This window comes from Hemiscyllium ocellatum, chromosome 18, assembly GCF_020745735.1.
Source record: "Hemiscyllium ocellatum isolate sHemOce1 chromosome 18, sHemOce1.pat.X.cur, whole genome shotgun sequence".
Lineage (NCBI taxonomy): Eukaryota > Metazoa > Chordata > Chondrichthyes > Orectolobiformes > Hemiscylliidae > Hemiscyllium > Hemiscyllium ocellatum.
Window position 1 is genome coordinate 31,441,262 of NC_083418.1, and position 22,879 is coordinate 31,464,140.

At 38.5% G+C, this 22,879-nt stretch overlaps 1 protein-coding gene across 2 annotated transcripts in view; it reads right to left on the bottom strand.

The window, feature by feature from the left end:
• ddb1 (damage-specific DNA binding protein 1) overlaps positions 1 to 22,879 on the bottom strand; it is an 87,277-nt gene that overhangs the window by 51,969 nt on the left and 12,429 nt on the right. For both annotated transcript variants that reach the window (XM_060838820.1, XM_060838821.1), the window contains exons 3-12: positions 18,850 to 18,966; positions 17,370 to 17,591; positions 13,378 to 13,492; positions 10,820 to 10,917; positions 7,991 to 8,149; positions 7,369 to 7,452; positions 6,323 to 6,439; positions 5,217 to 5,319; positions 4,012 to 4,087; positions 1,413 to 1,521 (exon numbers count right to left, since the gene is read on the bottom strand). In XM_060838820.1, coding sequence (XP_060694803.1) covers positions 1,413 to 1,521; positions 4,012 to 4,087; positions 5,217 to 5,319; positions 6,323 to 6,439; positions 7,369 to 7,452; positions 7,991 to 8,149; positions 10,820 to 10,917; positions 13,378 to 13,492; positions 17,370 to 17,591; positions 18,850 to 18,966 — 1,200 coding nt within the window. The remainder of the gene's footprint in view (positions 1 to 1,412; positions 1,522 to 4,011; positions 4,088 to 5,216; positions 5,320 to 6,322; positions 6,440 to 7,368; positions 7,453 to 7,990; positions 8,150 to 10,819; positions 10,918 to 13,377; positions 13,493 to 17,369; positions 17,592 to 18,849; positions 18,967 to 22,879) is intronic.

Sequence of the window (22,879 nt, forward strand, 5' to 3'; positions counted from 1 at the left end):
ATTTACAGAATTTTACATGGATTCATGCAGTTTTTGAGCAAAGCAAAAAGCAATTCTGCACGTGCAAATTCACCCCACAAACTTATGTGTTTGTGTGCACATATGAGTTTCTAAGCATTTAATTTCCCAATGGTGTTTCAGCATTAATGGCAAACCTACAGATGGAATTTTGAACATTTATAATTTACTGTTTTCTAATAAAAGAGTTAAAGAAGAGGTGTATTGATATTGATTTAGGTCTTAGTAATAACGCTTTGTAGTATCAAACTTTGTACAATCAAACAGCCAACAACAGATTGACAACACTAGATGCAATCAAACTGACAAAATTTCACATTTTAAAAACTGCCAAAATAACATTATATTCAGGCCAACTGGACAACTTTATTAAGCAGGGCTATCAATTAGGCAAAAGAAAAATTAAGTACCTTATAAGCTAATCTGATGAAAAGGAAGCCAACTTGTCTAAGTCTTGCTGCATTCAAGTACTGCTTCTTCAGCAGTAATTTCAAATGGAGTCAAAAATTACACAATTATCAAACAGTACACTTAATTCCTGCGGTTAAGGAAAAGTAATTAAGTGTCTGAGTGTAACTGGGCTTAGGTAGCAATTGGCAAATTCTTGTAATGATTGGCTTCAACGAATCACAACCATTTTATTTGGTGTTGGTGTGATTCCAATCAGATTTCACCTGATCTGAGGAAGGGTCACTGAACCTGAAATATTATCTGATTCCTCTCCAGATGCTGCAAGACCTGCTGAGCCTTTCCAACAATTTCTGTTTATCCTTTCACCTGATCACCAATGCCTTTAGCTTTACTAGTGCACCGTCTTGCTACACATTGGTCAAATACTACCTTGACTCATACTTCTCTAATATAAGACTATGCTCATATTAAGGTTGATGAGGACTGTAGTTGAGCAAGATGGCAAAAATCAAGCTATGCAGTGAGTATATAATTGGTGGCTAAGGTACATTTGTTAGCATTGTTGAACGTGCCCCCTCATTTTGTTCATAGCAGGGAATAGGCTTATTGGACAATTATTGGCTGGTTTAAATTTGTCCTGCTCATGGGGCAGCAGAGATCTCTCAAGTTTTCGATATGCTCTCTTTTTGTGAAAACAGTTATTCTGAGAAGGCCTCATTCAAATTAGGATTAGGAAAACAAATTAGAATAAGATAGAAAGAAATTCTAACTGTATGGCAGATTTAATGTTTAATTATATTTATTTACTTGTTAACACAATCTGTTACATGAATAACAGAATTCAAATGCTGAATGACAACACTTCTTCCTTTAGATGTCTGATAGCGTTCACTGCAAGTTAGAAAATGGGGGCACAGGTGTACAGGAACCAAAGATATATGTTCCCCTACTTGAGAGAAGGTCACATCAAACATATCTCTCACCTGAATGAGCTGCTGATGAGCCACGTTTCCACAATAGAAGGTTTGTTGGTCATCAACGAAGCCTGGCATTTCAGTCTCTTCTACCTCCTCCCCATTGAGCATCAGCACACTACAATAACAATACACAGCAGTTAATGAAAACTTATGCTGAATCAGCTTCAGCCAAATTTGTTTAGGAGTTTTTCTTTATTCAGTTGGCTTACTACTACTCAGGTTCCAGGATAGGCTGGTGATCATTTTCAGTGGAACCCTCCATTCAAGCACACCAAATCAGAAAAGATGTTTGTGAAATGCATAAGAAACATCCACTGCCATCCCAAAACAATGAAAGAGAGCATGGACCCACTGATCACACAAATTTAACTCAAATACAGGACATCTTAATTTTTACTAAAATATGGTCTAACTCAGCCACCCAGTAGCTATAAACTTCCAGTTAATTTATCAGACAGTTGTAATCCCATTTGTCCTGTTCCAAAAAATTATTTGCACAGTAGGCGTTCATGGGAGAATGGCTAGCAAGGTGAGATCACATGGAATACAGGGAGGGCTAGCCAGCTGGGTACAGAACTGGCTCCTATAGGATAGATGTTGTGAAACTGAAAGGGTTCAGAAAAGATTTACAAGAATGTTGCCAGGGTTAGAGAGTTTGAGCTACAGGGCTATTTTCCCTGTGTCTTTGTGGCCAAGGGGTGACCTTATAGAGGTTTATAAAATCATGAGGGGCATGGATAGGGTAAATAGGTAAGGTGTTTTCCCTGGGGTGAGGAAGTGCAGAACTAAAGGGCATAGGTTTAGGGTGAGAGGGGAAAGATATAAAAGAGACCTAAGGGGCAACTTTTTCCACGCAGAGTGCGTTCCATATATGGAATGAACTGCCAGAGGAAGTGATGGAGGCTGCTACAAGTACACTATTTAAAAGGCATTGGGTGGGTATATAAATAGCAAAGGTTTAGAGGGCTATGGGCCAAGTCCTGGCAAATGGGACTAGATTAACTCTGGATATCTGGTCAGCGTGGATGAGTTAGACCAAAGGGTCTGTTTCTGTATTGTACATCTCTATGACTTTAAATAGGTAGAAAAGTGGAAGGCAAGAGAGGAGCTAATCTATTTTAGCCATGTGCTTTCAGCAACCGGAGGACCAGCTAAAGTGCTTTTTCACCACACGAAGTGCAAAAGAATGTGGACAAAATGGATAATTAAAAAGGGCAATTATAAAATATATTAACTTATGAAAATTAATGCAATTCCCATAAGGATTGATAACTTCTAAACTGATATTTGAATTCTTAATCACAGATTTGAAGAAACCGCTTTCAATTTTTGAAGTGCTAAGGCTTTTAATAAAGCAGACTAAGAGCGATGTTAACTCAACGTTGAGCAGAAGGCAATTAAGACTGTAAATGCCAAAAAAGATAAGCCTTATTACTATCATAAAACAATTGGCAATCTAGTGTTGAATACACCATTTCTAAAATGCTCTTTACAGAATTACATTGGTTAAAAGGGCACAGTCCAAATTTACACGCTGCTTTCAACTTGTTTACATGTCACCATTGCATTGGTTTGTAAACAACCATTCAAAGGCATTTAGTTTTTGGCTTCATCTGGCAAGAACATGGATAATTTCTCTACCTTGGCCTTTAGATAAATCTACTCGAGTCCTGAGAAAAATAGGGTCAACTGCTTCAACCAAAAACTGTCCTTGCTTCTGCACTCTGCCTGGTAGTTTAAAGTCAGCAAGCTCCTGTCAGTTGACTACTCTAGCTGCAGTCTTTTGTCCTTCGGAGGAAATCTCTCCTTTTCCTCTCCCAAAGAATACGTAGAGGCTGAAAGTCTGTCCAGTTAGTTCTGCTGCTCTTCCAGGTGTGTGCTGCAAATTGCTTTTGGACAGTGCCATGCTACTGTCGCCACACTGACAGAACCGCACCAAGCCATCTAAGATTTGTTGTTGGACAGAAATTAAATTAAATCTCCTATTTCACATGACACCATCTTCCCTTGAATAAAACAGACAGCCTAAAACAATCAACTTATAAAACCTTGCACTAGTCACTCAATATAGACACCAATTATTCTGAGGAAAAAGAAACTCAACAGGCCAATAAGTATTTTTTTTTCTTTCATATCTTAGTAGAATTACAACCAATTTTTAACCTTTGAAACATCAAATTTAAAAAATAATTTTGCCCACATTTTAAGAGAGTCATAAGAGTACGAGGAATTTTCAAAATGTATGTTTGATTACTGTTTTGCTTCTGTACAAAACGTAAAAAACATTGAGAAATAAACTGGAGCTTGACTGACATTAAGTTGTTATTCAACCCTTTAAGCTTCTTTGAATATTTGTGCAGCACTGGCGAGTGTCAATTACATTCAATAAATTACCACTAATGAGACAGACTCAAAGTAACGATTCATCTCAATTACAGCATGTGACATTGGATCAAACCTTCCACTCTCAAATTCCCGAAAGATAAACATCATTTTTGTGACTAACCACCATCACGTTTTACATTATTTGTAAGTGTTAAAAATTTGAAAGCAGAAGTCACTGAGCAAAATAAGAAAGCACAACAGTTAGAAAACAGCACCTTACCGAGTCTGTCCAACAAATGAGAGAACCAACATATCATCAGTGTCACGAGTGGAATCAGAACGCAATGGCCACAGACCTAAGGACAGAACAACCAGGAAATGAAGAAAAACTTGCACTGTACAATGCATGTCAAAAATGCCTCCCAAACAATAAATAGAACATTAAGTTTGCACACAGCCTACCTAGTCTGTTTATGCAATAGGTAATCAGCTATAAGATAGATCACAATCAGTCTTTGGACATCGTTTCAATGATCAGAGTTTGAAAATCATTTTGAGTGTTTCAGTACTCAAACTTGAAGTTGCAAAGGTACTTGTTTTTCCATTTTGTAATTAAACCAAGACAAGATGGTGCCCATACCATCCTGAAATAATACCATGAGATCTTTCATGCTTACTGAACAACCAAAACATGAAGACCAAGCTTCAACTCAACATCTAATATGACAAACAGCACTTCCAAAAACACAACACTTCCTCTGACTCATCTAGAATCAACAAAGTACAATTGTCAAAAATTTATGCAATCTGGAAAATAGGAGGACAAATCCACTTTTACTAATTTTCACTCAAATAAATTACTACCTGATATATGCAAATAAGCTTTGGTACCTTAAACATCCATCTTCATGCGTGAACCTCAGCATGATTTTACAACTGGTAACAGGAATTGTATCATTGAACATTACCTAACTTTGGCAATGCACATTGCAAAATCTTTAAAAATTTGGTTTCAAAACTCCTAAATGATCACTTAAAGCTAAGTGGAGAATGAGATCTTCTCTATTTAATCAGTTAAAGAACTTCCCTGCAAACTGTTTCAAAGGAAAAAGTGCATCAGATGTTGTGGTACTATGCCTGACAGAGCAAAGTACTGGACCCTCAACTTTGATCCCTACAATCTGCAAAATGAGCAGGTACAATAGTTGAGTGAAAATGTTGGCCTGAAATGTACTTCAGAAAGTGATGGAAAGTATCCAAGCCAATCGTTTACAATATAAATCTTATAAGTAATCATAGGTATGTCAGACCATGTGAAGCCACAATCTAATCTGACTCTGCACCTTCTGAGAAGAGGAAAAAAAAACTTCAAAATTATCAAACACCTCCAAGTCATGTGCCACCAAGCTGTTCATAAAGCTTGAACAGTCTCAGTTAAAACAAGTGGTGGCTGATGACTTGATAGTTCATAATCTGAGTACGTACCTTTAATACCAGGAAGATCAATGCTAGCATGCTCATGGATCCCAATTCCATTCCGAATTATTCTCAGAGAGCCTTCCTTAAATGCTCCTGAACAAGTAACCAGCTATAAGAAAGATCACAATCAATCTTAGGACATCATTTCAATAACCAGAGTTTGAAAATCATGTTGAGTGTTTCAGTACTCAAGTTTGAAGTTGCAAAGATACTTGTTTTCCCATTTTCCAATTAAAAAGTGATACATTTTAAAATAAAAATGTTTTTCTCCCCCTCCTCACCTGGCTGTGGAGTACTCCCATGGACACTTCCTACATTCTTATCACATTGTGGTCACGCTTCATATTTGAATCTGGGTAGTGATCTCTAAGTTATTTAATCATGAACTATATAAACCCTTGCCTTCATCTGATGTCCACATATATATATGCATGGATCAGAAATTATTTTCTCAAATATTTAAATCACATTTAGCTGACTAACTAGCCGCTTAAAAATAACTTCACTTCCACAGAAGTATGTCTTCTTTTAAGTCTTTAGAGAAACAACAACTATCTCCCTCTCTATTCCAGGGCAGAGATCAATTGTTGTTGCCTGCCTACCAATCCTGTTCCAGCATGACCTACATGTGCCTGTTACCAGTGAGGTCAGCTGCTTCACTGTGTCTAATAACTTAGTACAATGGATTCCAGCTGCAGGAAAAATAAATTATTGCAGAACTTGGAGCTGCATAGCAAATGATCTTCTCAGGGTTCAGTGTTCAACTCCATTGAATCACAAGGAGCAATTAACTAAAACCAACACATCACTAAAAACACAACAGCTGATACAAGTAGTTTTGGGCCCCATAGCTATAGTGACCCAACCAAACAGCAGCCAGGAAAAGGTAAGCCAGCTTTTAGTGTTTTACCATCTCCTCTGCCACATTCTGTGCCTTAAAAGCTTGTAAACTCACTGTACCAACAGAGATAAACAGTGACAAATTCTTACATTAATGTACATTCTTTGTAAATGCCATGCCAAAACATTATATATTAACAACCTTGCCCTTAAATAAAATACACAAAATTGTCAAGAGTTGTAAAGAACAGTGGTCAAACCTTCTGCCTTACCTGGCCCTGTCCTTGCCTTTCCAGATCCACTACACACATATCCACAATAGGACCTAAATTGGTGAAGGTTTCCATGCCAGCAACATAGGACCCCTGTTCATTGCTGTCCACATTTAACTGCAAAGACAACATTGAAACTGAATATTTTTCTGCCAAGATATTGTGCACATTCATTATACTCAAGTTATCCTTAGTAACCACATCATTGTCTTGAATTTCTACTTCTGAAATACACGAAAGTGAAACAATTGGACATTTGTACAATTTCAGGAAGAAAATTGGTATGTTTCAGCACTTGAAGGTTCCCACATGTATAGAACAATGGCTTCTATACAAATCTAATATAGTTCAACCTACTACAAATCAGTGTAGCCCCCTGAAGCCACAATGTTTCAGAAAATACGTGTGAAGCATTCTACAATACCAAAATTAGTGAAAGGAGTACTTGGATTCCACACGAGTATATCCCCAACTTCAGTCACCCCCATGGTTAGGTGCCAGTGTCACAGGAACAGCCCATTTATAAGCAAGTTAAAATCAAAAGGTCAATCATCCTTGGTTAGTATTTTTGTGTGTCTCAGTCAACGAGGCCTAGGAGCCAGTGTATTCATCAGGGAAACCAAAGAGGTCAGAAATAACCATCAGGAAAGCAGGATGTTATACATGACAATTTTAGATATTGAAAAATAAACTTGATATTGAAAAAAATCCAATTTATTAGACAGATTTTTATGTCCATGAATATAATTATATCTATTATGTTTTGCTTTCCCATCACTCTATATAAAATTCCCAGACAGTGGGGAGGCAATTTTGCAGTACATCTTTCTCATATTCACTTTGAACTAGATATAGGGAGTATATGAAGGCAGCACATTTAATGTTCTTCTTACACGAGATGAAAAGACCACAAACTCACTACATTGAAACATCCACTAAAGCCACAGTTATTAGTTCAAGGGCATGCTTTGCCAAATTAATAAAATGATAGCCTATCACTGCTGAATCTGGTATATGGGTAAGAGAAGCTAATATGGTGAAATGACCTTGACAAGCTGAGAATCTCCAAGACGGGATCCAACGAATACAACTCCATTATCCAAATATGTCAAGCATTCTGCAATGGATGTCTGTGAAGGACAAGTGAGATTTAACATATTATGTATAGCACATTATGAGGCTATTCATTCTGACCGCATGCAATGCTCCCAATAAGATTACTAACTAGAAAGGTCCAAGATTTTTCAAATAGCAACATGAGTTAGCGTTGGAGCCACCATCAAATCTGGATTGATACTTGTACTATCACAATTTCTGTTAATGCAATATACCGTATAATAAATGCCAGAACAAAAACCTACCAATTTGCCTTAAAAAGATTAAAATGAAAATTTAGCATCTGCAAATATTGGTAGATGAATGCTCATTATGTTCCTAACAGACTTTTTCATTCACGATTTTAACATATCTATTTTAAATGCACTTTTGTGCTAAAATAGCACAATAACATCATTAGACCATATAATGTACACAATTCAGCCAATTGAGTCCACTGTGCTACTCAATGAGATCATGATCTGATAATCCTCAATATACTTGGCTTTAGTATCGAACAAAGTTACACACCTACAAAAGGATCATTAAAAGGAGTAATGTTACATTGCTGACCTCTCCCAACAGTTCTACACGGAGGTCTCTGACGGTGACATTTCCGTCCATTTGTTCTTCCCTCTCCAGTAACAGCATGAACAGACGACCTTCCATATCTCCCAGAAGGTATCGGGAACCATTGGGATCCACACGGTTGTGGCAAACAATTGTGCTTTGCTAGCAAGAGAAAACAGAAAGACAATTAGGCCTAATTCACATTCAAAGTAACAACTAACAATTGAATAGTGTTCTCTAAATCAATAGATTTTTCAGCAGCAATTCATTTCGAAGTGAATTCAACAGGAACCCACCTCAATTAAAGAATAATGGTGAGAAACAATGACACTTCGTCAGTACACGGATTAATTAAATTTTTTGAATCTAACTTCACTGCTTATTTCTCTATTTTCCTATGCCCACATTCCATAATTACATCAATTAAAAATTCATTATAAAAACAAGCTAATAACTCAAAGAAACTATAAATGAGTTGAATGTCTCATTAACAAACTTTTGTTGTCAACAGGATGGGTGTACCTCCTTAACTTTGCCATCTTATGCAGTTCTGTCATGCTGCATCAACCAAACAAGTAGCCTCAAAAGACAATGAATACATTGGTGATGAGCTTCCAAAATTCCCGAGATTCTGGGAAGGCCCCAGAAAATTGAGCATGTAATACTACTTTTTAAGAAAGGATACAGAAAGCAGGCAAGTGTCAGTCAGTTAGCCTACTGTGTATCATAAAGGAAAATGAGAGAATCAATCTTTAAGGCCATCACAGCAGGGCATTTAGAAAATCATAACAATCAGGAAGGATGATCATGGTTTTGTGAAAGGATCAGTTGAATCACAGTTGATCAGTGTCTAAAGTTAATTTATCTACTTGATTTTCATATCTCTCATATGTGCGTTGCCAAACAAAAGTGTATCAATTCAAGCTTTATGATTTTCAGTTGACTAAGAGTCAGAGATGTACAGCATGGAAACAGACCCTTCGGCCCAACCCGTCCATGCCGACCAGATATCTCAACCCAATCTAGTCCCACCTGCCAGCACCCAGCCCATATCCCTCCAAACCCTTACTATTCATATACCCTTTAGATTTTGTTGAAGGAAGGTTCAAAACTTCCATGTGCCTTTCTGCAAAGAAGTATTTCACAACTCCACCCTCAAAAGCCAAGATATGTAATAAATTCACCTTTTTACTGTTGACATTAAGAACAGTCAGATGAATAAAAGACTAGCACTTTATTGAAATAACAGAAGGAACCATTGCTTGCTGTCTATATGGATATTTCTAAAATGTGTTTAATAAGGTATGACCACATTGAAAGCTGAACAAAACTAAAGCTCATGAAGTAGTCAATGTCAACCTGAAATTTTAAAAAATGGCTCCAAGACAGCAAATAACAGTTTTTCCAGAGGGGAGGTTAGTAGATAGTGCTACACCACTTTAACATCATGTATGATGCACAGAAAAAAAAACAGAATTCCATTTCTAAATTTGCAGATGCCAAACTTGAAAGTGTGGCAAGCAGCAGGTATGTTACCAATTAAGTTCAACAAGACAGACAGCTATCAGAAGGGCTGAAAATGTGTTGCTGGAAAAGCGCAGCAGGTCAGGCAACATCCAAGGAACAGGAGAATGGACGTTTCAGGCATAAGCCCTTTGTCAGGAATGAGGAAAGTGTGTCCAGCAGGCTAAGATAAAAGGTACGGGGGAGGGGCGATGGAGATGCGATAGGTGGAAGGAGGTCAAGGGGAGGGTGATAAGCCGGAGTGGGGTGGGGGCGGAGAGGTCAGGAAGGCGGTGCTGAGTTCGAGGGATTTGACTGAGACAAATTGGGGGGAGGGAAAATGAGGAAACTGGAGAAATCGGAGTTCATCCCTTGTGGTTGGAGGGTTCCCAGGCGGAAGATGAGGCGCTCTTCCTCCAACCGTCGTGTTGTTATGGTCTGGCGATGTCCTCGGTGGGAGGGGGAGTTAAAGTCTTGAGCCACGGGGTGGTTGGGTTGGTTGGTCTGGGTGTCCCAGAGGTGTTCTCTGAAACGTTCTGCAAGTAGGCGGGTAGTAGGCAGCCTGTCTCCCCAATATAGAGGCGATCAGAAGGGGCAGACAACTGATGATGGAACTTTACATAGAGAAATGGAGCAGCAATACACATTTCATTGCATGCTCGAATGAGTGAACGAAAGGATCTGGGAGCTCGTGCTGCACCATATCCACGCCCTTCACTAACAGCAGATACCACCTACAAACTGTACTGCTGAAATTGACCAAAAATTGTCAGACAGCACCTTCCAATTCCACAACCACTTCTTCTCAAAGAATAAAAGCAGCAGATACAGGAGAACATCACCACCTGCAAGTTCCTCCCCAAGATATTCACTATCCTGACTTGGAAATACATAAAACAGCATTGTGAGTCTACCTAAAGCACATGGACTGCAGCAGTACAAGGCAGCAGGTCACCACCGCCACCTTTTCAAGGGCAACAGGAAATGGCTAGCCAGTGATGCCCATGTCACATAAAGGAATTTTAAAAAAACAAGATAGATTATAGAAAACTTGAAAAGGGAACTTGTAGATATTGTATACTTACAATTTCTAAAGAGACATTTTCTGTCACAAAGTTTGCAAAACTAAAAAAAAGTCAGTGTATGGACTAACATTGGCATTGATAAAGAATTGCCTGATAGCTAACTAAAGCTCTAAAATACATTGAAGTGGAAATAAAAAGAGTAGATGTGATAACCAAGTGATGTTCCAGTGACATTATTACTGGCTAAAGTTTTAAAGGTTTTCTACTATTTCTGAATTACTGACGGTCATGCTGATTTTCCTACCTTGATAGCTGGTGGTGCAATTGCAAGATACTTGTCGCCATTGTGGTATGTAATTGACTCCTGGCCTATGATTAGCGCTCCTCCAAATGGTTCTGGAACTGAAAGCAAAACATATCTGCATCAATTTAGAGTACAAAGCAATTATTCTTTGCATTTAAGCTTTTATTCAATAGGGTCCAGTTTTACTTAATCATTTAGGGATTCTTGGCAGTTAGGCTAATTAACCTCAGCAGCACATTTCACAAACATAGAAATTAGAAGTAGGCCAACTGATCTCATACATGTTTGATCATTCACTAACATCACGGCTGATGAATTTATGTTTCAAATTTCCATTTATTTTGAATTCATTCATGTGGGGTGGGCATCACTAACTGGACCAGCATTTACTGAACATTCCTAGCTGTCCTTCCTGAAACCCTGTAATCCATACTTTTTGAATTCTTATCTAGCCCTGATAACCTTGAAATCCCTTGCCTAAGAACGTATTCACCTCCACCACCTTCTGGATAGAAAGTTCCAAAATTCCACAAACATAAAGCCTCATGTCCTGAAAAAAAAAGAACCTGTCCCAACACCCCCTCCACACACAACTGATAGTCATTGTGCTGTTGAACAAACTATAAAAGGGAGCATCAGCCTCTAAGTCATGAAATGTAGGGATCACTGAGGAAGAATAAAATATCAGTACCATACTTAAGCAGATAGCTGAGACAGCTACTGGTGGTTGAGTAGTCAAATTCACTGTCAGATTAGATTCGAAGCACACCAGCTGGGAGATACTTGGCTGAACAGGATGTTGCAAGTAATTCAAAGAGAAAGTGAAAATTAACCAGGATTGCCGTTCCTGATTTCAATTTAGTGGCCTCTGCCAGAAAGTCTATGAGCACCTTCATCAGTTGAGAATACAATTAAGCATTTTTGTTATGCCATCTGTGGGTAACCATGCTCACAATTAATACTTCCTCCAAACTTTTCCTTACTGTGTGCAATCTATATATTTTGGCAAACAGTAACTTCAAACTTTGCTTAATTGGAGCACCTTGTGAGCAGCCAGTTTGGTACCTCCACAAATGTTGTACAGCCACACTCAGAAGAAACATTTCTCAACAAACTTTGACTCGAATTCAACAAAGAATGATCATTTGCCTTGGGCATCTGGTGAATGCCTGCATCTTGAAACCAAAGAACAGAATTAGAGACTATTTTTGTAAAATGTCTCTTAAAAAGGTGGAAACAAACTCTAATGTGGATGTCGGCTTGCTCACCAAACTAGAAAGTTCGTTTTCAGATGTTTCGTCACCATACTAGGTAGCACCTTCAGGGAGCCTCCGGATGAAGCACTGGTGGCGTAGCCTGTTTTCTATTTGTGATTGGGTTTCCTTGGATTGGTGATGTCATCTCCTGTACTGACATAGTTTCCTGTTCTTTTTCTCAGGTGTAAATGGGGTCTAACTCAATGTGTTTGTTGATAAAGTTCTGGTTGGAATACCATGCTTCTAGGAATTCTCATGCATGTCTTTGTTTGGCTTGTCCTCAGATGGACATGTTGACCCAGTCGACGTAGTGCCCTTCCTCATCCGTATGTAAGAATACTAGTGAGAGTCGGTCATGTCTTTCTGTAGCTAGCTGACGTTCATGTATCCTGGTGGCTAGTTTTCTGCCCGTTTGTCCAATGTAATGTTTGTTACAATCCTTGCAAGGTATTTTGCAAGTGACATTAGTTTTGCTTCTCGTCTATACAGGGTCTTTCAAGTTCATTAGCTGCTGTTTTACTGTGTTGGTGGGTTTGGGGGCTACCATGATGCCAACAGATCTGAGTAGTCTGGCAGTCAGGTCAGAGATGTCTTTGATGTAGGGGAGAGTGGCTAGGATTTCTGAGCATGTTTAGTCTGCTTGTTTGGGTTTGTTGATGAGAAATCAGCAAACTGTGTTCATTGGGTAACCGTTCTTTTTCAATGCACTGGATTCCTCTGCTCTTCGTAGATCCTCTGTGCTGCAATGCGAGGTAGCTCATTGAAATAAAGTTCTAGTGCAGCTTCATGTGCGGATGTTGGGATGATTGTTTCTGTATTCAATATCTGGTCCGTACGTGTTGTTTTTCCCATTTACAAACTGTGTGTGTGTGTGTGTGTGTGTGTGTGTGTGTTTTTGGGGGTGGGGGGTGGGGAGAGACCAGGAAATTACATCACCATGAAATGATGTCACAGGAAATGACATCACCAACCCAAGGAAACACAAACACAAATAGAAAGTGAGCTCCACCACCAGTATTTCATCCGGGGGCTCACTGAAGGTGATGGCGACGTACCCTTCCAGTTTAGCGCACAAACTTATATCCAGAACCTCAACCCGAGCTACAAATCTTGTCAAAACTCACAAACTCAAATTGTTTTAGTACATCTGGTGTTAACTGTACAAAGATGTCCTGACAAAGTTATGTACCCTATTTATGAAATAGAGGACGATCACCTGCATTTCCTTCACTTATTAACATGCAAAGCATAAATAACTGAAACAGAATAGTCCCAAGTACTATTTTTAATAACAATATCAACCTGCAATAACCATTGATGCTTCAGCCTCAACATTTTCCTGTTTCCAGGGTCCCTTGTTAAATTCTTTTTCTCTTAAGGATACTTCATAGGTCTTCACATGACGGCCCTGCGGATCCTGAAAAACAAAAGTACAAAAGGTTTAGAGTAGAATCTTCAAGGATATGAATCACGCTACTATGAGACAAATTCCCGATTCTGGTCATAATCAGAAAGAAACAAAAGTGAAAGCAAAGCAGCTACCCACCTTAAAGAGAGGAAAAAGATAATACAAGGTTGCTCATCTGCATGTTACTGCAGTGAGTTCTGAAAACCCAGATGTCTCAGGATGACATTACTTGCTTGCTTCAATAATGATGCATGGTATCTGCAAAATGTCTCCAAAGGAGAGTTGGAACCTCAGCAAATAAAACTAAACCTGCAAGGCTGGACTTACACTGGAACCAAATGGATGAGACTGTTGTCCATTAATTTATAATAGAATATTGGACCGAGAAAAAGAGTAAATACAAGCTTTTGGATTATTTTATGCTTATCAAAATGTCTGGTTCAAGAATCCACCATTTTCAAGAACTCAATGTCATATAGAGCATAGAACAGAAGTAACATTCACTCTACTTTGTCAGTATACCTTCAATCTCAGCACCTCCAAATGTGTCAAAGACAACCTCCAACCACTTCCTACCTGGTAGGTCTTTCAAAAAGACTGCCAATTAGTCTTAAAATAAGGGCATTTCTATACATATATAAAGACATGTACTGAGCACATGGATAAAAGAGCATGACAGGGACAATACAAAAGAAACCAAATGAAGAGGGTGAACAGTTACCAGGGAAAATAAAATAGTAATTATATTACACTAACATAATATACATGGGACATAATAAATTGAAAACTAGAATCCTGACCAGAGTAAGGCGATAATGATTAAATAACTCCTCTACTTCAGTGTTTATCAGGGAAACCATTCAAGTATTACATGACAACAAATGAAATCATAGAGTCACAGATATACAGCACAAAAACTGACCCTTTGGTCCAACTGATCCATGCCAACTAGATATCCTAACCTAATCTCTTCCCAATTGCCAGCACTTGGCCCATATTCCCCCTAACGCCTCCCTATTCATATACTCATCCAGATGCCTCTTAAATGTTGTGATTGTACTAGCCCCCACCACTTTCTCTGGCAGCTCACTCCATACATGCATTATTGTAACTGCACTTCAAGAAAAAATTGAAATCAACTAATCCAACTTAATAGGAAAAAGCCCCCAGTCAAGATGAATCACATTTTAGAGTAATTTATGGAAGAGATATCAAAGGTATGATGACGTACTTATTAATTCATTAGAGAATGCTGTCATTAGACTGGCGGATAGCAAACATTATACCTATAATTTATGAAGGGCGATAGAACACACCAGACCAATCAACTTAACATTCATAATCAACAAACAAAACGTTGTTCGACGAAACAGGAAAACATCTTGGCCCAAATCTTCATAGTGGCAGTGATGAATGGATTGTCACTGCACTCAAGATCCATTGGTTCAAAGGGTGCAGTGTATCTATTCTGGAATTCCAGATCCCGGCTGTCAGGGAAATACATGGCATTCACCTGGGAAACTCTGGAGCAAAGCAGAATCTGGGAAAACATGTCCTCGTTTTACAGCACTAGCTGCTGTGTGTTAAGTTTAAAGGTTCAGTGTTTGAAATGATTAGGGTGTTGAGACTGAGTAGGTAGGGAAAGTAATCAATGGAAGATGGGAGATTCAAACCAGGTTGACTCAGAGAGGTGATTTCACCCAGATGTCAGGTTAGGCTTCATCCTGGGTATCTATTCAGGCAAGGTATCGTAAAACTATCAAAAGTCTCCAAATTTAAGTCAAAGTCAGAAACATTATAGCAGAAGGGTCGAAGAGAGCAGGCAAATTGCCCAACAGCAATCTCAATATCGAGGGCAATTCCCATTTAAGTCTGCAAGTCAGGATTTTACATAGTCCTTATTCCCATTTACAGTTGTATGTCTAGTGTCAAGCATTCTAAAATATAAATGAACAGACATGAATTTCAAAAGGAGAATGTCTTGCTTGCCCAACCTTGTTAAATTTTTTTGAAGATTAAGAGTGTAGATAAGTTAACAGTAACGTATCTAGACTTTCATCGGGTATTAGACAAGGTATCATAGGAGAGACTAAATGAATAAGGTCCAAAAAGTGTAAGACAAGAGATTCATACCAAGGAGGACAGCAGCAAATATCTACAATAAACTTTAGAAGTGGATATATAAATGGCAAATTAATTTCAACTAGGATGAAAGTGGCAAGAAAAGTAAGGTTACATATTCCTGAGAAAGAACACAAATGGGGTAGAGGGAGCATTGGTGCATAAATTACTCAAATTAGCAGCACAGGTTAACCAGACCTTATAAAACACAAAATCGAGTACAATGGAATTATCCAGAAGAACAATATTGAAAAGCTATTTTAAAATTTGCAGCAAATCTTAGACTATTTTGGTTTGCTGCATAAAATTCTAGTCATCGCATTATTAAAACAAAAACTTAAGATACCAGAAATGTGATGGTAAATCTAACAATGAATGAATGCTGGATTTTTTGTGTTTTGAAAACAAAGTGGTCAATGGGCAATCAAAATCCTGAAAATTATTGAAGACTTTGGTATACCAAAAACAGGGAGAGAAAACCAAAAACTAAGTGCCATCAGTATGAGATAATCACCAACCAGCAAAAGGAGGAAGAAATCAAGATGTTTTTCTTAACCTACAGTTAATTTAGGACCTACAGAGGGAGTGACAGGAGCAAATTCTATTGATTCATTAAGAGGCGGCTACAAATACTAAAAAAACAAATTGATTGAAGGTCACACAGATGACAAAATCTGGAAAGAGGATAGAGTGGAAGATAGAAGCTAGCACAAATTAGTTGAAAATTATGATTTTCTTTTATCTATTCTGTATGTTATTTATGTATTATTAGGAAGTAAGCATCAATATAAGACCAGCATTTGCTGCTCATTCTCAATTGCCCTTGAGCAAGTACTCGACAGCTTCTACTCCTGATAAATGTTTCCTCTTTAGCTGTGCAAGCAACTGCCCCGAAGTTCCATACTTTGTGAATGGCCTGCCTATGCAGATCACAATATTAACTTCTTGTTCCAGACTCCGTGCCCTGGGGGTTCGCACAAGAAAATTATAGGGAAAGTGACCCTGATAGACTTGCTTGGTCATTTCAGAAGAGTCAACCATATTGATATGGATCTGAAAGTCACATGGCAGCCTGACCTGTTAAGATTTGTAGATTGCAATCACTGAACAACATTAATCAATTAGGTGGGTTTTTATGATAATTCAGCAGTTTTGTTATAATTAATGGCACTAGTATTTTATTCCAGATTTATTAAGTCAGTGAATTTAATGTTTTTCAGCTTCAAATTAAGACTTGAACTCATGACTCTGCAATACTATTCCCGTAACATGCACATTCTGTCCAAATGCTCCTTTTTTAATGAAGCTTTCCGACATCGTGGCAGCATGGAGTCTCAGTGGTTAGCCTCACAGTGCCAGGGTCCTGCGTTCAATACCAGCCTTGGGCGGCTGTCTATGTGGAGTTTGCACATTCTCCCCATGTCTGTGAGAGTTTCCTCCAGGTGTTCCAGTTTCCTCCCACAACATGTGCAGCTTAGGTGAATTGGCCATGCTAAAGTGCCCATAGCGTTCAGGGATATGTAGATTAGGTGCATCAGTGAAGGGTAAATGTAGTGAAGGGGAATGGGTCTAGTTGGGTTACCCTTCAGAGGGTTGGTGTGGACTTGTTGGGCTGAAGGGCCTGTTTCCACACTGTAGGGATTCTATGACCGTGCATACCTACCTTTGTTTCTATTGTGCTACACTTATTTTTTGAAACAGAAATAAATGTGTTATATCTGACTCACTGCATGTTTTGGTCACCTCCTACACTCTTGACTCTTACCTGATAGACAAAGCAAATGGTTGGGACCTGACAGCCATACAAGAATTTCACATCAATCACATGCAGTTCTTCCAGTCGGATATTGAATGCTTTTAGCTCTTTGTTGTCTCTATCCAATGGAATCACTTTAAAGAGCCCATCATACAGCCTGAGACCGATCATACGGCACTCAGGGTCCACAATACCGATGATTCCAGTCTCAGAGGGACGGCCTATACGATCCTGAAAAGAAGAAAAAAAAGTCACAATTTGCAGAATGACAAGCAGATGTCTGAGGGTAGGTAAAACAATTGAAGAGGATGATCAACATTAAATACACAGAGAAAGCTGGAGACACTCAGCAGGTCTAGAATCATTTGTGGAGACAGATTTCATATTGATTCCAGTAGTGGCCCTCTACTTTGCTTGTTCACTCCTGAAGGGTTGTAGATTCTAACCAGAATCAGTAGGGTCTACAGATGGTGATGAAAACATGTTCTATTTTGGTCTACATTTTGATATTAAAACTAGGTTCCAGTATCTGAAATCATAAAATAGTCTACAGCAAACTTTGGCTTTCCCAGTATCTAGTTTGTTTGTAGGCATCCAGGGATCAAAGAGAAAACTGTTCTTGCATTTTAGTTTATTGGATAGCTAATGTGCACTCATCTGATCCTTCTTTACTTACAACAGCAATGGAATATCTACTTCACTTGATTGTGATAAAGTTCTAAGTGCCAACTAGACCTATTAAATAGTAAAAAAAAGTGATTAAGGACATGGATTTTAAAATTTGCTCAATTTGCCATGAACTTGAAGAAAATTGTGCCCAAAGTACTATATTGTAACACAAATAGTCTTCCTTGCATCAGTCTAGTTTGCTAATTTGCCACCAAGTGTTCCTAGCTCATTTATTAAGCTTCAAAGGTTTCAAACTGACACCTTAATGTAGTAATAATAATAATACACTGAGAAATACATTGAAATAAAGCACATTTAAACATACGTTTGTAAAATCAACTCCGGACCAGATTACCAGAATAGATTACCAAGATTGTGTGCCACTGATTCAGCATGAAAAATTGAGCCTGCCATGTCTAATTAGTGTCAAGTGGTTTGGGTATCAGAAAATCCAAAAAGGCAGGCCTCAGTTTTGTTGGCACATAGCTGAAAAAAAACTTTCAATCTCAAACAAATAATCAAGTAATAGAACCACAATCCTGAGCTCACTGTTGGCAGTTAAGTGTCACTGTTGTACATGTAGAAGCTGACTTGTATTTGCTGATATTACAGAAGACAGCAAATGGACAGCGCACTTATACAGATTTAAATACACGCTGCTTTACAGTCATTAGCACTCATCTAATCAGTCCACGTGAATCCTGCATCAACTTTAATCGCTAAAATAAATCCTAATCCCACAGAGATTGAGGTTATTTTATTACTCCAAATAACTCTAATGCATCAAGCCATTTAAAGTTGCAAAAATAAAACGTTCTACCTGTACATTTCCATGTGCTCGTGTGATGATATCGATGTTTTCTCCATTTTGTTTGTACTCCAGAATACAGGCATTGTATTTTGCAGTCAGAATGAAAAGCAAGTCCTTGCCTTCTCCCTGTTTGAATATAGGTATGAAATTCTCAACCATGGATAGAACTCTCATTAAAGATTCTTCAGTCTCGTCACAAAAATACTATCCATTTTTAGTTAATTTGAAGTTATCTAGCAATAAATCTCAGCACACGAAGACATATTTACATTCCTTCCATTAACAATTGATGTTGGAAAACAAGGTTGGTTCCCAGGAAATATCATTGGGCGAAGTTGCTGTCAATAAAGTCATTTCATCGTAATTGTTTGAATGTGCTCTGTGATTATAGCCTATACTTCTCTCAAAAAAGGTATAAAAGTGTCTGTCTTAAGTCATGTCCGCAGTTTCTCTGAGGAATGCCGAAGTGTTTAACCTCTGTTACTGGACAATCTGTGCCCGGCAGAGATTGAATAGAGTGTGAAATCTTGCAGAACCAGACCGAATTGCCAGTGTTTATTGACTGATCACAGAACAGAGAGACTCCCGCCACACCCACCCCGCGAGTCCAGATTTTCACAAGGATTAGAAGGGAAATTAAAGATAGTATTAGACCAAAGGAGGTGGTCTATGAAGTTTCGGAAAAAATGTTGTAAGTCTCAGGAGATAAAGAGAGAATAGAATATGAATGCAAAATTGCAAGAAGCAAAAAGAGATTACAGAACTCCTGTAGATATGTAAAAATAAAAAGATAAGCAAAGTCAAATAGCAAGATTGGCTGCCAGGCAGAAGGCAGAGTTTGGGGATAAAAGGATCTTCTCAGGATGGAAGCCGGTGACTAGTGGTGTTCCACAAGGGTCAATGGTGGGACCAAAGCTTTTCACTTTACACATCCATGATCTGGATGAAGGAACTGAGGGCATTCTGGTAAAGTTTGCAGATGATACAAAGATAGTTGGAGGGGCAAGTAGTACTGAGGCAACAGGGAGACCGCAGAAAGATTTAGACAGGTTAGGAGAGTAGGCAAAGTGGCAGATGAAATACATAGCAAAGTGAGTGGCCATGCATTTTGGTACAAAGAATAGAACATAGAACAATACAGTGCAAAACAGGCCCTTCGGCCCTCGATGTTGCGCCGACCTGTGAACTATCATCAGCTCGTCCCCCTATACTATCCCTAAATCATCCACGTGCTTATCTAAGGATTGTTTAAATCTCCCTAATGTGGCTGAGTTGACTACATTAGCAGGTAGTGCATTCCACGCCCTTACCACTCTGTGGAAAGAACCTGCTTCTGACATCTGTTTTAAATCGATCATCCCTCAATTTGTAGTTATGCCCCCTCATACATGCTGACAGTCTTTTTCCTAGGAAAAAGACTTTCACTGTCTACCCTATCTAATCCTCTGAATAGAGGCAGAGACGGTTTTCTAAATGAAGAGAAAATTCAGAAATCTGAAGTGCAAAGGGACTTGGGAGTTCTAGTCCAGGATTCTCTCAAGGTAAACTTGCAAGTTGAGTTGGTAGTCAGGAAGGCAAATAAAATTTTAGCATTTATTTCAAAGGGGACTAGAATATAAAAGCAAGAATGTACTTCTGAGGCATTATAAAGTTCTAGTCAGACCACATTTAGAGTATTGCGGGCAATTTTGGGCTCCATACATCAGGAAGGATGTACTGCCCTGCAGCAGGTCCAGAGGAGGTTCACAAGAATGATCCCAGGAATGAAAGGTTTAACATATGAGGGACTACACTCAATGGATTTTAGAAGAAAGAGGGGAGATTTAATTGAAACCTGCAGAATAGAATCATAGAATCCTTAAATGTAGAAACAGGTCATTTGGTCCAACAAGTCCACACCAACTCTCACCCAGACCCACACCCTACTCTATCCCTGTAACCCTGCATTTCCCATGGCCAATCCACTTAACCTGCACATCTTTGGACTGTGGGAGGAAACCGGAACACCCAGAGGAAACCCACGCAGACACAGGGAGAATGTGCAATTCCTCACAACAGTCGCTCGATGCTGGCATTTTTGGCTCCCTGGCACTGTGAGGCAGCAATGCTAATCACTGAGCCATGACACTTTCTGGACAGTAACAGCATTTGTTTACATTAGGTGAGTTTAAAGCAGACATAGTGAAATGTGTTGTGTACTGCAGTTAGATGATTACGCAAATCATTTATTTTTTGACTAAGAAAAACACCAATTGCTAGAAGGAACTGACAGACCTTTAAAAGAAACCCTTCTGGTTTCAGAAGGTTTTGTAGAAATCTGGTCTGAAACTTGTGTAAAACAATTGTCCCTGAAGAAGGGAGATTAGAATTGTTAAGAAATAGGTTACCTCAGTGCAAAGAGACTATTTTAAAGTTTCAAAGCAGAAGTCATTGGTTAAAACCTTGAAGCACGAAAAGTTTAAACTCAATTGTATGAATACTTGAGGACAAGGCTATCATATTCTCAAGACAGGAAATTAAAGGCTCAATTACACTAACCCTTGTACCAGGATGGAGAATGGCCTTCTACCGCTGTGAATACTTTACATTGCGATTTTAAATCTTTAAATTGTCAAATGTAAATAATTTGATTTATGATACTTAAGTTTTTGTTCATTTATTTTACATAGTAAACTTGAGCTTTGTTGTTAAAACAAAACCTGTAATAAAGCATGCTCACGTTTTAGTGGAAGATGATTTGTTTAAAACAACTAAGAAAAACATTATAGTTCATCAAGACAGATTTCATTCTATGACTTTACTTGTCCAATAATAACATTAATTAGAATGATAATAATTCGAACCATTTGAAACCAGAGCCCATATTTTCACTAAGCACAAGTGAAGTATATCAGGGTTGGATAGGGAGGTGGCATCACTAAATAAAGTCCAATCTACTTAAACTCCTGGATCTTTTACCAGTGTAGAGTATAGATGTTCAACCCATCATGGCAAGAATGATGGGCAAAAATCACAGAAATAAAAGTCATGGCAAGAGTCTCAGTAACCTTATTCAGTTCAACAATTATTGTTGAATTGCTGTCTGAAGCAGACATTTCTATCACAGGCAAAAACCTACAGCTAAACTAGCAAGGGGTACTGATGTGTCAAGATTGCCTCAAGTGATGCTTATCTGTCATTTTAACTAATCAGCTCTCCTTCCCAGGCAAGAAATGAGTGTTAATTGGAAAACTGCATTAAATTATAGCAGGTCATCTCAGTGGCTTTTGAAGGAAAGAATTGGTTTATTCACGCCAACTGATAGTCACCTTGTTGAATCAAAAGTAGCACCGTTCCCCATGCTTCCACTAAACAAATTCATCGATGATTTTGAGGCACAGCCTATGATCTCTCCTAACCCCTACTCCACCAGTCATTGCCCAGTTATTTCTTCTATCCATTGACTTTTTAAAAAAAATCAAAACATTCTCCTCAGGGAAAGAGGTTAGAGACATTGTCAAATGCAGTCCACTACTTAATAGAGTGGATTTATTTGGCATCTTTAAATGGTGCAAAAGATCCAAGATAATTCACATGAGCAATATCCAACAAAATGGACACAAGGTCAATATTAGAAGAGCTTTTCAAAAACTATGTAAAAATGGTAAGGAGTAAAGCAGGAGAGCAAGGTGGCAAATTTGACAGAGGAAATTCTTGAAAACATGAGTACTAACAGTGAAGTGATTAAAACTGGGGAGGAGTCAAGAGGAAGAAAATTTGAGGAGCTCATACATGTTCTGGAGTGTTGGTGGACCAGTGCAATTTACAGAGATAGGTTGGGCTGAGCTCTTCAACAACACTGACAGCAATGATTAAAATTTTAAAATCCAATCTAAGCACTGCCTCGACAGCAAGTACAGGAGAAATACAATTTGGTGAGATGGAGTGTAGGGCTTTAGACGAGTTCAAGTTTGTAACGTGGAACATGTACGATTGTTCAGGAGAAATCTGGAAAAATAAGCTTACAGCTAAAAATATGTTGAAGGCTTCAGCAGCGGTT